The sequence below is a fragment of the Rhagoletis pomonella genome, unplaced genomic scaffold (assembly GCF_013731165.1).
Source record: "Rhagoletis pomonella isolate Grant_MI unplaced genomic scaffold, Rhpom_1.0 Rhpom_scaffold_00007, whole genome shotgun sequence".
Taxonomy (NCBI): domain Eukaryota; kingdom Metazoa; phylum Arthropoda; class Insecta; order Diptera; family Tephritidae; genus Rhagoletis; species Rhagoletis pomonella.
Window position 1 is genome coordinate 46,894,880 of NW_023458561.1, and position 15,929 is coordinate 46,910,808.

The 15,929-nt window shown below is 34.2% G+C and overlaps 1 protein-coding gene across 1 annotated transcript in view; it reads right to left on the reverse strand.

Annotated features, from left to right (window-relative positions):
• The window catches only part of LOC118742924 (cyclic nucleotide-gated cation channel alpha-3), a gene marked incomplete at its 3' end in the record, with an annotated part of 412,477 nt that overhangs the window by 276,751 nt on the left and 119,797 nt on the right, over window positions 1-15,929 (reverse strand). Inside the window, 1 exon segment of the mRNA XM_036475352.1 lies at window positions 6,421-6,664. Coding sequence (XP_036331245.1) covers window positions 6,421-6,640 — 220 coding nt within the window.

The following is a 15,929-nucleotide window of genomic DNA, read 5'->3' on the forward strand; positions in this document are numbered from 1 at the left end:
AATCAAATCAAGGCAGTAGTAAAGAGAAATGTTAAAAGTAGGGCAAATATGTTTACTCTAACTTAGTTAGAATACAGGTACACCGAAATCAATGCGGACGCTTGCAGGAAATACTACTACGAAATAAAGAGAGAAGAAAAATCCTGTAAATCAGATACTACTAGTGAATAAAGTAAATCGACGCAGAGCAAATTTATTTAATAAATTCGTGCTAAATACTTTACTGCTTGACCGCTGTTTTTTTTTTGTAAATGTCGTAAATATGTCCCTAAGCACAAAGCCAGCTAATAAAAGTATTACAACTGCCAAAGAAGATTTGAATACAAGTAATGTTCCAGTACCCTTTCTAGCAGGGAAGACATTATGATCTACATATGCTAGATCTACTTGTGCCAGTTTAGCATAGCAAGGCGACAATGTTAGACTAGATTAACGGAGCAGTTGATCTAATCAAAATTGTACTCTCATAGATGGCAGTATTGCAAATTAAGCGAGCGGTGAGGCCGTGCGTTCGAATCCCACGGTACCACGTACTGGCTGCAACAAAGCTTTCTTTTGTATACTCCTTCCTATAAGAGCGAACCAGCAACTAGTGGTGGAAATGTCTACATTAGGGGTGTTGGCCTTTTTCTCTTATTGCGGCACTTTTGTTGTCCGTCGGCTGATAGCAATGGTCGTGAACCTAAAGCGCAGATAGTTCTTTTAAATACTTGCGGTTAGATGACATTTTTCCAGCGCAGCTTTAAAAAGCAGCTGATATATTATTTCCAGGTCCAAAAGTAGCCTATAAAGCATGCATTAAATTAAGGCACAAACTACTGATGTGGACAATATCAAAGGTCATTAACAGCTCCACAAGCAGGCAGAGCCTCTCACGTCAAAGTAAACAATTTTCGTCCAAGCGGCAGCCTTCTTTTCCTACAAACCCTGATTAGGATGCTGGGCGCATTTATTCGGAGAAAGATAAATTCAGAGAAACTGTGTGACTGACAGCACTCCCAATCTAATAGCAGATCTGTAGAAACCGTACTATACCAAAAAGCCGCGACCTTTGGGGCAAGTATTTTTCTAGCTATAAAAGGAGCTTTCAATAACATCCAACCAGAAGCGATCACAAAGTCACTGCTTTACTATGTTGGTCTGGGTGGTGGACTTTTCCCATCCTCTCTTAGAGAAGAACACTTTCCGACCTGCTTGTGGCTCAAATCTAGCGTCGATCACACAGCTTAGCAGGTTTTTGGCGCCTTTTGTACCTGCAAAACGAACATGATGTATACAGCAGTCGTACTTAATAACTCATACTTATGGCGAGGCAGTCTAGTAGGCGTCACTAGATTAGACGATTAATAATTCTAGACTCAAGGTTCAAGGGGCGTTTGACTTTATGAAATTTACAAATCACCCCAACTCCAAATTAGGAGTTCCCTGAAAGATACGTGGCCGAGAAATCGCGCTATTATTTATTCGATCTCTGTATACCAGTCGGCCTCCATATTTAACTTGACTAAGTTTTGGGCCAATATTACGGCGAGGGTGAAATCCTTTAGAAATCCTAGATCAAGTCCTCTAATAATGACGGGTTGAGGATGGAGGACAGAATTTTTATGAACATGGCATTAGCCATTGGCATTATTGCAATGAGCAGTCTTTTAGGCCGAAATCGAACATTAACCCTTGTGAGGGGTTTGAAGGGCGCCTTTATAGTTACTTTTTCAGACAATCGAGCGGCCTTTGAGACTGTTACAAATATGAAGATCGTCAAAGAGTCTTTGAAGAGTACTATGAACGATCTTAATGAGATTAGGATAATAAAACATTAGAACACCATGCGTTGTACCACACAGACTATTTATACAAAAATACTACTTATATTATATACAGGCCATTCAGCGAAAATAGATTGATCCTTCGCCAACTCTCACCTATTGAATTCGATTATCGGAGCCCAACGCCACCTACACATCATAAACGAGTTGCTTCGTAAGTGGTGTTTACATGGGGATATTTTACAGGCAACTTTTATTTGAAAGCAACAATCGCCTGGTGTGAACGGCCTTTCAACTTATGGCTTCCAATGAAGTTGGGAAGAAACCAACTTTTGATTCAACTAATCGCCTCTAAAATTGCCTGTCAAATCGCCTCATGTGAATACCGTTCGAGGCTCGCGGAGCTTTTATACAACTCCACTCTGGATATTGTAGCAAGTTAAACCGTTCACTCTAATCCTCCTCTTAATATGCCCACTCACATCAGCTCATCTAAAATCCCTCTGCCTACGGCCAAAACACATTGGATGTGGCCATTTCTTAAGTCTGCCGTTCCATGAGATTTAAGACAACATGAAGTCGTTTCACTGACTTCTACAGAATTTATTAAGCTGCTACAACAACAAAAAAACTAGAGAACGATTTTCGTTAAATTCCCCTAGCAGTATTCAGATATAAAACTAACAAAATGTTCTAGTTCCATTTTCAATAAAATAAATACTAAGAATTTTTATACTATATAAATAAAGAAACTGAATAAAAATCCAGTTTATTCGTTTTTAAAAATCCGGTTCACTGCATATTCGATGCTCCTTAAAATGTCCCCGTTTCGTTGAGTAGATACACTGTTTTGACTTGAAGCTTATTTAAAAAGAAACAATATTTTGTTTAAGTTTTTTATATTTGATTTAAAACGAAGCAGTCACTTCTTAAAAGCTTTTATATTTACACTGGCATAGATATCCAGATACGCACATACATAACTACATACAACTTTATTACGCAGCAACCTGTATTAAAAAAAATGTACAGCTGCAAATGTTTTCCCTTTGCGGTAACACAAAACCTACGCAACAATCCAGCTATTGCTTCACAAAACATCCCGTTCTGCAAAATACATATGTAGTAGTACTACGGACGAGACAAGGGCAACGTACGAGATTTAATGCGTCTGTGATTTGATTGGATTTCTAAATGGCACACATTTGCCTGCTTAACTGATAGAGACTCTCTTGTTCACTTATGTAAATATGTACATTGTAAAGGACAATAAGAAAGCACAAAAAATTTCTTATCAAATAAAATGGGTTCGCAAATGAAGGACAAACACACACAGCAAAGTAGAAACAAAAGGTAGCAAGGAAAGCAAGTACACATGGAAGAGAAAAAAAAAACAAAAACAAAGAAAAAAATTGGTACATGAAAAATAAGTAGGCGATTTTCGTTGAAATAAGTAAAAGTACGTATGAGTATAAGAAAAAATTAGAGGTAAAATGAAAAAGATAATATACCAGCCTAAGTTAAGCTGAGCCAAACTAAGCGCCCACGTGTAATGAACTAAATAAAAGGCAAATCAAAAGGTTAGTGGCCATGTGTGCACACTGAGTATAGGAAAAAAGGCAAAACAGAAAAACAAACAAAAACAATAACAAGTTAATGAAATCACTAAAAGCAAAACTAACGAGCCTTATAAGGTAAGATATTTTTGTTCATATTATTTGTTATGCAGTTAGTTGTGGGAGTGTGTGCAAGATATTAAGGCAGAACCGTTAGAGAACTGAGTAAGGTATGTCTATATTAACTGTCGCTGCAACCACTGGATAATATTTACATATGTGTGTATGTATGTACTATGCTTTCGTAAAGAGCTATTAAATTCTCGATCATATGCGTTGTACAATTTGGCATTTTCTTTGCAACAACATACACTGCTTGAGATTTGAAAGGGAGAAATATTTTGAGACCTTCTCTATGATAAAGCATAGGTAAATAGCAGAGGAACTCTTTAAGGATCCGCATCTAGAAGAAATATCGCATACAAAAGTACTTGGTATTTTTGGTATCCGGAAATAATACCGAAACTCCAAAAAGTCCCCTAAAAGCTCGAAATATTCCGAACAATATAACACGAAAAATTGCGAAAGTACTTCAATTTTCACCGGTGCAGTACTAAAGGTCTAATTAGAGAGTTGCCACCCGTTTGAAAATTGTAGTTTAAGTAAATTGATAAGATAAAGTAAATATTACAATAAAGAAATAAAGAGGTTTAAGAAGGCTTACAGCCAAAAATATTTTTGTGTGAGGTTGCCACCTGTTTGAAAATTTGATTTGATTTAATTGATAATATTAATAAAATATTGCAATAAAAGGTTAAGGAAAGTCTACTGCCAAAAATATTTTAGAGGAGGGTTGCCACCTCTTTGTAAAATGTTAGTAAATTTATAAATTGATATAAGACGATTGATATAATATTACAATACGGGGACTAACCTAAGGAGGTTTAAGCATGTTTACTGCTGAAAATATGTTTGTAGCGGGTTGCCACCTATTTGAAAAATTTGTTTGAAAATCTCACTTCATAAAGCTCTTCAAATCTACATATTGTATTTTTATACATTTTTAAGGCGCAGTGAAGCACGCCGGGTATTTGCTAGTTTTAAAGAAAAACTTTAAATTTCAGTTTTCTCAGTTTTATATGAGAATTTTTTTTTTTCGAAATAAATTTGACTTCTGGGTTGCTGTGAACTCTCTTGAAGAAATAAATATGCGAGAATTTTTTCTTAAGAGCTGCATTCTGATTTAAGAAATTTTGAATTTCTTGAAAGCTGCATACAGCTCTTAACAAAAATATTACTAAATAATAATGTTTTCTTGTTTTTTTATAGAACGAAATAAATTTTTATAAAAATAATAATTAATATGAAATAATATAAAAATAAATTCCAAACTTGTGTGTGTCGTATAGTTATGATAAGCGCTATACCTTTACATTTTTGTAATGCATTTAATCTTAAAATATTGCAGCTTGCTAGAAATTTCCCAAAAATATAGACAAGCAGAAACTTAAATAAGTTTTGTTGGGCTTAAGTAGGCGTACATAGCAACTCTCCAGTGATCGCGGATCCAGCCCACAAAAAATTCAATTTTTTATTCATAAAAATGTGTGGTGGACGCTCGAAGCGTTAAGAATTCGACAACCACATTGGTATTGTAAAATTCGTCATGCGAAATTTTGTTTACGAGATATCAGTAATGCTGGATTTCCACTAGGCATTAAATGGCGAAAATTACAAATGACAAAGTTGGGCATTGAAAAAATAATCGTGTCATTACATTAAAAAAAATAGTCATTAAGTTCATTGCCACATGGCATTTTTTTTTAAATGGCATACATTTTTTGTCATTTCAATGCCTAGTACAAATTCAGCATAACTCAGTAACAACTGTGCCTTAAAATATGCAAAAAGAAATCATAAAAGGTGATATATGAACTGAGGTGAGTGAGGGACGTAAAATATGTATATCTTTTGGTTGCGTTGCATATTTTTAGGCACATTTTTTCTGCACTGTCCTTCTAAAATTTTAACTTTGATTACTTTTGTGAGGTTTTCAAGTTACAACAATTTTAAAAATCTACCAAATTTTCGCTTAAGTCATTCAACAAATTGCTGCTTCGTATGAATAAAGTTTCTAGTTACCTTCATCACTAAACCCTAACAGCTTAGAACTCCATTAGAATATATTACATGGCAAAATATCATATATCCAACGAATCGCCGTAGCCTAAACATTTCAGAAACTTCGTCACTTTAACAACAAGCTAACTGTTATTGTAACTACGAAACTGCTTACATTACATTAAACGAGTTTCCCTTCCTCGTCATCATACCAAATTCACAGAGCTTTGCTATAATGTACTACAACACATAATGAAACAAACGCATGAAAGCTTCACAGTTACGAAAACAGTTACTTCAAACATTTGCCAAATTACTCTTACAGCTTGTTCCATTTTCATACTAAATATAAAGTAATTTGAAGCCTAAGGACATTTTCGTCAGCCTGATTGTACAATATTAATTCATTTGTGTGTATGTGTGTGTGTGTGTATTCGTGCGTAACTGTAGATAGAAGTGCGGGTCGTGGGAATATGAACACACTCCATGTTGAGATACTTGCCTTTGCTATAAATGAGCACTTCAATCTTAAACCAAAACACTCAGTCTCCCCTTTACAAAGCCTAAGAGCTTTAAGAAGTTGCATATAGCTCAAAGCAAAAACCTTTTAAAGTTTGCACTGTGTTTGTGTATATGTTCAATTAGCTGATATTAATGGTTGTTTTTATAAACTTAAGCTTAAGTTGCACAAGTTTTTTTTAGCAAGAAAAATTGTTTTTATTTCTACTGGGTTTTAATTTTATTTTATTTTTTACTACAAACCATACATTTTACTAAACATACAAACGCACAACTGGAGGGGAGACAAGAAAATAAACAATGAAAAAGCACAAACAGGCATCAAACAACACACACAAAATTTGAGTGGATCACATTGCCAAAGGCCTTTTGGTGCACTTGTGGGTATTTGTTTTTATTTTAAGACTCTACGCATAAGCATAAAAATATGACATTACTTTGTATTTAGTTGCACTCACCTGTTGAGTATCTGGGACCATTACTTATATCAGCACCGATACCGCTATATGAGGATAAATGATGGCTGGAACCTCCGGTGCCCGAGACAACAGCTATTTCGTCCAGCTCATGTCCCGGGGAGGTACCAGCCGACACAAGACGCGTCGATGATGTCGCTGTATTGCCTTGTGAATGCTTGCGACCGCGTAATGAGAGTACCAGCCTTTTGGCTGTGGACATCCCCGTTGGGCGCAAACGACGACACTGCAAAGAAGAGAGAAATGTTAATGTTAAAATTTGTTGCTTAGAGATAATAAAAAATATCTGGGCACCAAACGGTAAAACGGAGAATATAAGTCTAGGTAGAATATTTTAATTTGGGGAGGTGTCAGCCGAGCTGGCTGAGTATTTAGAGATGCATACTATCACCGCGTAGTATCTGCGTTCGATCACTCGTAGGAGAAACATCTATTTAAAATAGAATAAATTTTTTTCTAACAACAGTCGCGCATAGGGGTATTTGAACGATTTAGGCGGCCAAGAACCAATTTGACAAAATTTCGGAGAAAACTTAAAAAATTAGTTACTTTCGATAGAGAACATTCCAAATAACATTTCCCAGTACCCTTCACTTTTCACTAACTTGCACAGCGAACGCTCACCGTTGACCGGAAACAGAATATTCTAACGCTGCTTATAAATAAATTTTCCCTCTCTAGAAGGATCGTGACGGTTTTAAGTTAATATTTTGATTACTGCATTATATTCTTAAAAAGTAGTGATGGATCTGCATACAGACCGTAATAATGCATATAAGGGTAAATTTTTTTAAATCATTTTATTAAGCAAAAGTTCAATTTAAATGTAACGAAAATAGCGGTTTTCAACGAGTATTTTTTTGTTAATTTTTGTGAATATTAAGGAATTTGTTGTATCCCCGGGAGAGATCGCGTTATTATTCTTTGTTCAATTGAAAGCTTAGTAATTTGGCTAATATAGAATATGAATCCATTTAATTTAACAAATAAATAGTTTTCGAGATATTAGCAAAAGTCATGTTTTCTATGACCTTTCGGTCCTGTTGCTAAAAATCTGCGGGAATGTAAGGCGAACCCTACTATGTTACATACTTGGGAATAAACATTTGTTTTCCTTTACATTGGTGTTATATAAGTGATGATTAAAGAAATAGTTTTGGGTATACAAGCGTTTAAATTTAGATAAATGTCTATTTAGATAAAGCTACGATATTTCAGTAAATATTGTATCCAAATTGTTAAAAATTAGTATGTAAAGTAAAATTTTGGAACAAAATAGGATTAATATTAAAGTTTTAGAAAATGGGTGTGGCCCCGCCCACTTATGATGAAATGCTCTATATCAGTATCCGCTTCACTAATCCGTACCAAACTCGGTATGAGCCTTGCTTAGGCTAAAAATTCTTGAAATCGGGCGATAACCACGCCCACTTCCCATATAACGGTAATTTACAGAAACGCGAAAACTGCAATAAATCAATAACTACTGAAGCTAGTTCACTCTAAATCGATTCTTGGAATAACCTCTTAGCATTAATTACAATTATTATAATTTTTTGGATAATGGGCGTGGCGCCGCGCACTTTTAACCACAAATGTATATCTCGGTAACCGATTTATCAATTTGTAGCAAACTCGGTGCACTTGGTATAGAAAAGCAATGCGTTGAAAATACAAAAACTCCGATACTTCAGTAGTTGAGGACGCTAATTTACTCCAAGTTAATACTTACAAAGTTCTCTTAACAAAAATAAGACTGTTATTATTACAAAAATGTAGTTTTAGCTACGTAATAATTACCGCAATATTGCAGACTTGTTGCTTTCCTGACGACATGTTGCTGATGTTCAACTTAAACTTTTCTAAAATGTTGCAGAAATTGCGCAGTAAAAATTTGTATGTTGCTTTTGATTTGCCAAACTGATTGCCAAAATTTTGTTCGGCCAAATTTTCGCGTAGAACGTGATACTCTTTCATAAAAGAGTAACACTGTCGCATCAATTGCACCTCGAATACACCCATTTCTTACCTATACTGTGATACATATTTGAATTATTTAATTCCTTTAATTAAAGTTGAATTTGATTTTTTAAACCCTGGAAGGTTCCTTAGAGATAAAGCCTTTTCAAACCCATTTCCATTGATACCCATATTGCAGCAATTCGTTTAACTGATTGAACAACATTTTTTAACAGGTGGCAACTCTGTTAATGTTTTAACCTATAATTACGCGATTTTAAACATTTACAATTCTATATGTCATAGCACGTCCTTTCTAAACATTTCGAGTGTAGTATTCGGAAATTTACTGCAAAAAATTAAAAAAATATATTTTTCTTAGAGTTCAAAATTTCGGCAATAAAAAATAGGTCTCCTCTTTTTATCGATAAGGAATGAAATAAAAATATTTCACGCCCAAAAACATATTGAAATATAAGTTGTGCATGTCATGACTACGGTGACCATATTAATAAGATCCGAATACGGGGAAAAACATTCCAAATTTTTTCCACAACAGCTTACAGGTCTTAAAGCCTTCTTCAATGTATTAGCCCTGAAACAGTATCCTTATAGTAACATCACAAATTTGTAGGATAAGTTTCTCGAGATTTTTATCCCGTAAAATTCGTTAAAAAAAAACTTATTTAAAGTTTAGTATAAGGTACAAGGTCGCTAAGGCTTACCATTAATTGTTGGCAATTTTTTTGTTGTCGTACTCTATTATACTCAATTTTAATGAGTTTCAAAACTGCAAACCAATTTTTTTCTAAAGATTCTAATGAAAAGGTTTGAAATTTTGGCAAAACATTGCAGAATTAACTTTTCTAGTTTTTTGCGCAAAGTTGGAAATTTGGTATTATTTGGTTTTTATTTATTAAAAGTGCTTTACTTTCATAAAATAATTACTAAACATTAAATAAACAAAGGAAAAATAGCCAACACTTACTAAAATGTCGAGTCCTAATTTCTATTTTGGTCACTGTATGAATTCCTCGATTGGAATCACAGGGATTTAGATTAGAAAATAACAACTGTTTATGGAGCAAATTACGATCATGTACGAATATGGGACAAATATAGGCCAAATACAGGACATTAAAAGAAATACAGAACATTGTAAAAAATAAATAAATTACCAGAACAATGGGTCAAAAAAAGAGGACTGACTCGTATAATATAGGACGGATGGTCACCGTAGTCATGACCCATACGTAAATAAGAAATACTCTTTCTTTCAGCTGCCTTCAACTTCGATATTGAATCGCGCTAAAACAAGTAAGCTATCAAACATATTAAATACCCTAATAAAAAAACAAAAGTAAACCCAAGATAATTAGCTGCGAATATGCCAAAACCTATGGCACAAGGAAGTCTTCTTAAAACCCGATAATAAAATGGTTTACTTTACACACAATCATAAATTTAAATGCAACCTTTAAATGTAAAGTGAGCTTTAAAGTTACAGGTTACTTGAGAAAACGGCCCCTAATAGTAAATTTTATCAATCACATGGCCAAAGCTGGTTTCCGGCAAAAACTTTTATCGGATTAAAATAGTTATTTTTTAAAAGCAAAGTAGCTGTTAATATCATAACAGTACAAATCAATTTAGCATCCTTAACTTCATTAACTAAAAAAGGAGGCGAATAACAACACAAGTAGAAAACAACAGAAAATGTATATTATACAACTGGAATATGAAACCAGAGCACCTTGGCTAAATGAAGAAAAAGGTTCCCTATCTTTGAAAAACTGTATAAATCAAAATGTTTGACCCTGCTGCTAATACCTATTGATGTGTCTTGGGTGTATCTAAGAAAAAACGTAGGTGATATGTAAAAAAATTTATTTTCAAATTCACTTTTGGATTAACGATGAGACATTCTTCTAGAAGTACTTATATGAAATAAAATAGAACAAATTTCTTTGAAAGCCAGGAAAAGCCTCCATTTGAAGAGGCATTGAAGAAGCTTTGCTTTGTTGTCATATTGAAGAATGATCAATCCTGAAGGAAGCTAGTGAAAAACGCCATTTTTATTTTTTATTTTTAGGAGCCCTTTTTTCAAACTAAAAGAAAAATCGGTTTATTAAAAAGACAAGATTAATAAAACAAAAGCACTCAAATAAATTTAATTTTTAACGCTATAAACACTGGTTACGGTCTCCTTAATTCAAATATTTACATTAGACATGAAAAAACCAATCGCAAAAACTTGGACTATAGTGAAGAATTTAGGCGGCCGCTATGTTGTAGTGGTTAGAAGTGCGCATTACCGTTTCATAGGGCCTGGGATCGAGGCCAGTTTCAGACTAATATCAAAAACAATAGAAACTAAAAATAAAGGAAAGAGAAGAAAGATAGGCATTGCAAATTACTCCATGCAGCCTTGGCTTTTAAACCGATTAATATTGTACTCAAAGCGACAAGTGCTTCATCTACCAAATCTATGAAGAACTTGTTGGCCACAAGTTTTCTTGGAAGCCGTAATAGCGTCTCCCTCACGGCGGTGTTCATCTAGGCACTTCATTCAAATGCTATTGCGACGAAATCATTCTACAGCCTCACATATTACCACATATCCAACTCCTTAGAGCTTTAGAACGCTTTTTTGAGGCATTGTTAAAATTGCATGCCATTTATAGAAAAAGTCTTTAGAATAAGTGAGCTGTAATGAATTTGAATTTGAATTTTTCTTAACTTACATAAATTCGTGCGGAAATCGAAACAATTATTTGCTGAGAAAACAAAAGTAAAGGAAAAGCAGTTATACACATTCAATGTTTCGCTTTCTTGGTGGTGATTTTTTCTTTGATTTTGTGTGCTTGACTGGCAGCGGGGCGTATGAGTGACGGGCTGTAGCGACCTCAACGTAATCATTTCAATTATGCAAGCAAAAACGCAAAGTAACAGAAATAAAAACCAAGAATATAAAGAATTCAAATAAATATACGACTTTTATGCCAACAGCATAGTTACATATATAAATAGGGAAATACGAATAATTGTGTGTGTGTGTGAGTGCGTAAGTGCAAATATGATGCATACAGAGTGGTTAGCCTTCGTTTCCTTGAGAAAACATAAATTATGTGCGAGTTATTTATGTATGCATATTAGGATGCCTCACCAAAACAAAATTGCGGTTTTTTTATCGGAAATATAAAATTTTAATATTTCCTTTAAAATATTTCTGCATAACATTTATGTATGCTGAGCCGATTTGAAAATATATTTTTTACAAATGCTATTAGCTTTAAAAAATATTTTTCCGAAAAATAACCTCACATGATAGAAGAGTTCAGGCTTAAAAGATCCGCATAAAAAATGTTATTAGCAACATTAAAATAAAATAAGACTTTAGGATGTATTTTCAAATCGTTACAGCTCACGTAAATCTGCATATTTGTTCGAAATATTTTAACAGAAGATCTTGGGATATAGTAAACTTGATGTGTTATGTACCCTAATGTATCTATAGACATACATACAGAAGCACACAAAATAGACGAACTAAAAAATAGAAAAGACATTTCTAAGACTCACTCTCTCTATCGGTCGCTTGCTTTCCAAGGTTTGTAACATTAAGTGTGCCTAATGATTCCCGCCTGCCTACCTTTACCTACCTTTACGGTGTCTTTGGCAGATTTTCTTATTTTTTCATTTTTCTTTCATGTTTCATATTCCTCGCTTTCTCTGCTTTGTAAAAAAGCAGCAACAGCAAGAAAAACAAAATTCTCAAATAACGAATTTAAAGCATTAAACTTTAAAGGCAAAACAGCCAAAGTATGTGGCCCGTAGGCAATATCGTATGTAGAAAAGCAAAGAGTAAAATTGCGCACAATTTGTAATAAAAAAGGAGGACAAGGAAGAAGAAAGCTTGTACAGCAAGCGGAATAGCTAAGCAAATGGGAAATGCGAAGGAAATTCTTCATATTCGCTTTTCCGGCTTTACATTTATTGCGCTGAGGCAAAAAAGATGAGACAAGAAATTCCCACGCGATGTAAGGGGAGCAAAAAGAAATATGGCGTGTCTTGCGGTTAGTACTATGTCGCTTTTGGATTGTCAGCGAGCGCCGTTGATAAATTTTAATAGCTGTGCGGTAAGGAATTAGAAGCATACTTCATGGCGTTTGACAGCATACGCTGTCGAAGTTAGCAACGAAAGTAAAAGCAGCAAGTGTACGTACATATTTACATGTAGGTATGAGTGTGCTTTTGGTGTTGCTGTTGCGGTCGCTGTCACTGTTTTCGGTGTAATTTTGTGGTGTAAGCGGTTAATGATTTTATGTTGCTGGTTTTCAAAAAAAAAACCCATGTGAACTCATAAAAAATATGCAGATACATCAGGGTGGTCCTTAAACTATGAACAGCGTATGCACTCATTTATTTTGTTCTACCTACAAAATAAACTATAAGAAAATTTCGAAATTTTATACAAAAAAAATTTGGGGGTTTGAAAAAACTTTTTTTTTTATTGCAAAAAAGCAGCAACATTTAGACTTTGATCGGATATAACTCAGATCGAGTATGCATTTGTTTGAATAATGTATCAAATTTACTATATTTCAAGTCAAATTTTTGTCGGATTTTTGCGATAATAAAATTTTTTTCAAACCGTGGTAGCGAGGCCTGAAAATTTGTTTAAAATTTTGTAATTTTAGTCGATGTCTTTATTTTGTGCATATCGTCACTAGACACGAATAAAGGCGCGCCATTGTTTTGACGACGAAAAAATACGCGTAAAAAAACTGCGGCAAAAAAGACGCGTAGACCTAGTTGACGGCGACGAAAGTCTGGGGAATGTACATACAATTACACCCGCAAACATAGTTGACCGCGAAAATAAGTTTACGCGTCTCTCTTCGCCGTCTACAAGGTTTAGATGCCTTTATATGCTAATTTTCTTTTATGCGTCTTTTTTCGCGGTCAACTTTTCGCGCCTTTATTCGTATCTAGTGACGATATGTGGAATAAATATGGGCGAGTGCCACGTACAAAATTCATAAGTTGATATTTTTAAAGATCACCCTAATATACGTATTACTAAATAAATTGCAATCTATAGATATATTTCAGATTCATTAATTTCTCCGTCGACTTATTCGCGTGTTCACTCCCTCGAGCCCTCACTAACTCAAAAACTCATTCACTTACTCACTAACTCCTTCAGACAGTCACCCACCAGTGTTGCCACTTGAAAATATTTTTACGTACCAAAACGCCTACCAAATCAGTTTCCAAACTACCAAAATTTGTTCATCATTAAAACGAGATTTCTCGAGTTAGCGGGGCTTTTAGCTTCACAAATTAGAAGTAAAAATTAAAACTACACATAATATTGTTTACAGTATTGGTTAACCATTCCCACCAATCTTTAAGATTAAACAAAAGAAATTCGGGCCTTTAAATAAAAGAATTAACGTATTGTATAAAAAACTTTTGTAAAATATGTAAATACCTTTGAGATTGATTCAATTCATATCAAAAAAAAAAAAAATGTTGTGTGTTAAAACACAAAAGCCGACATTTTATCCATTTAAAAAAAGAAATTCCAAATTTGATTTAATTTGCATACACTCACCCTTTTTAACCAATGCACTCACACTTTGCAAATTGCCTATCACCAATTTTTCTTTCAAGACGATAGGTAATTTCTCGTTAATTTGAACAGCTAATCGGTCATAGCTTTGGGAAGTGAGTTTTTGTTTGCAGAAAATTGTCTGCTTAATAAAATATAGAAAAAATAAAGAAATCTTATACGTGTAAGCAAAGTGAAAGAAGTGTTTTGAACGCGTAAACGCAAATTAAGCGAACAAATTTTAATGTTCAATTTGGTTGTATTTCCAAAATACTTTTACTTACCAAAAGCTTCATCAAACCAACCAAGCTACCAACGGAGAATGAAGCTACCAATTTTGGTCCAATTGGACCAAAACGGCAACGCTGTCACCCACCCACTTAGTGCCGGGGCACTCACTCACTCTCTCGCTGGCCCACTCAGTCATCCACTCAGTTGCTCACTCACTCATCGACTCACTCACACTCTCCCACACTTACTAATCTCACAGGGCAATTCTGGCTAAGAACTTTTTTAAGGAACTTTTTTTTAACTACAATTTTTTAATTAAATTTTTCAGTTTTTTTTATTATACAAAGGATACATGTACACTGAAATTTACTAAAAAGCTCGTTTTATTTAATTTTGTTTAGTGCTTTTGAAATTACAAGGAATACGATGCATCGCACATCGATGTTTTTTTTTTAACTGATACATCGCAAAACATTAACGTGGCTTCACGATGCATTGCATCGGAAAAAACATCGATGTATTATTTACTTGCCCGTACCTAGTTTGAAAACGAATTCTAAACGATGATTCAACAAATCACAGGCTGGCTCTTCTATTCTCCATTTTCGTGCGCTGTTTTAGTTTTAACCCTAGCAAAATCAAATGGTTGACATCGTGATTCGTGGTTTTAAAGACCACTACACAGACCTATGTTTAGTTGATTTGGCAAAATTTAGCAAACACGTAAATAGGTGCACTTTGTACTCGATACCCATGAAGTACTTGTACACGCGTATCGAAGTACAAAAAATACTCTATGCTTGGGAGAGGTACTCGAGTATATACTTTTAAGTACTGGTATAGGAACATGACTAATTGGAGTTGCCAGACTCAACCAACCAACTGCCAAAACAGCGCTTTCCTTACTTGTTTAAGTGATATTATAAGTTTGAAGCCCACTACATATAAATTGTTGAAATTCACTAATGGCCGCCATTTGTAATTCAGATATGCAAATTTTTCACTTTGCATGACTATGAACGCTCTTAGCGTAAAAATGGATTTCTCGCAATAAAATCAATTTATCATTACAAAAATGGGCAAGAGGCGATGAGTATTTTTTTTTTTTCTTTTTTAACTAATTAACTTCAACTTTTTTATCAAAAGTAGATTTATCAAAACCTTCTTACTTTGATTGTGTTGGTAAATGGAGAAATATTTAGGGCCTCCTACAATTTATTATTCTTTAGTTAATTAAACATTAATTTGAATTTTGGAAATGGCAACGGCGATTTAAATTAAATTTCCTTGCATATATACAAAGACTCCAGAGCTGTTAGAATCCACGTACATACATACATATGTATATAGTATTTATATGCATACATTTACATATATACAAGTACTTCATCAACGATATCGCATATGAGCATGCCTGCACTGTAAAGCACGTGTCGATAATAAAATTTTAAGGATTTTTCCGTTTTAATATGTACATACATCAGCCATGACAGTCGCCTTAGCTGACAAGTGCTGTCCCACAAGAAATGGGAAGCAATTCTTGTGCTATTTGACAGCATAGGAATGCGCCAATATACAATGTACATATGTATACATATACATATGTATATACAAAAAAAAAAAAAAAACAGAAATAAAGCTCACATTTATTTATGGATACGTTCACCAGCATATGTTTGTTTGT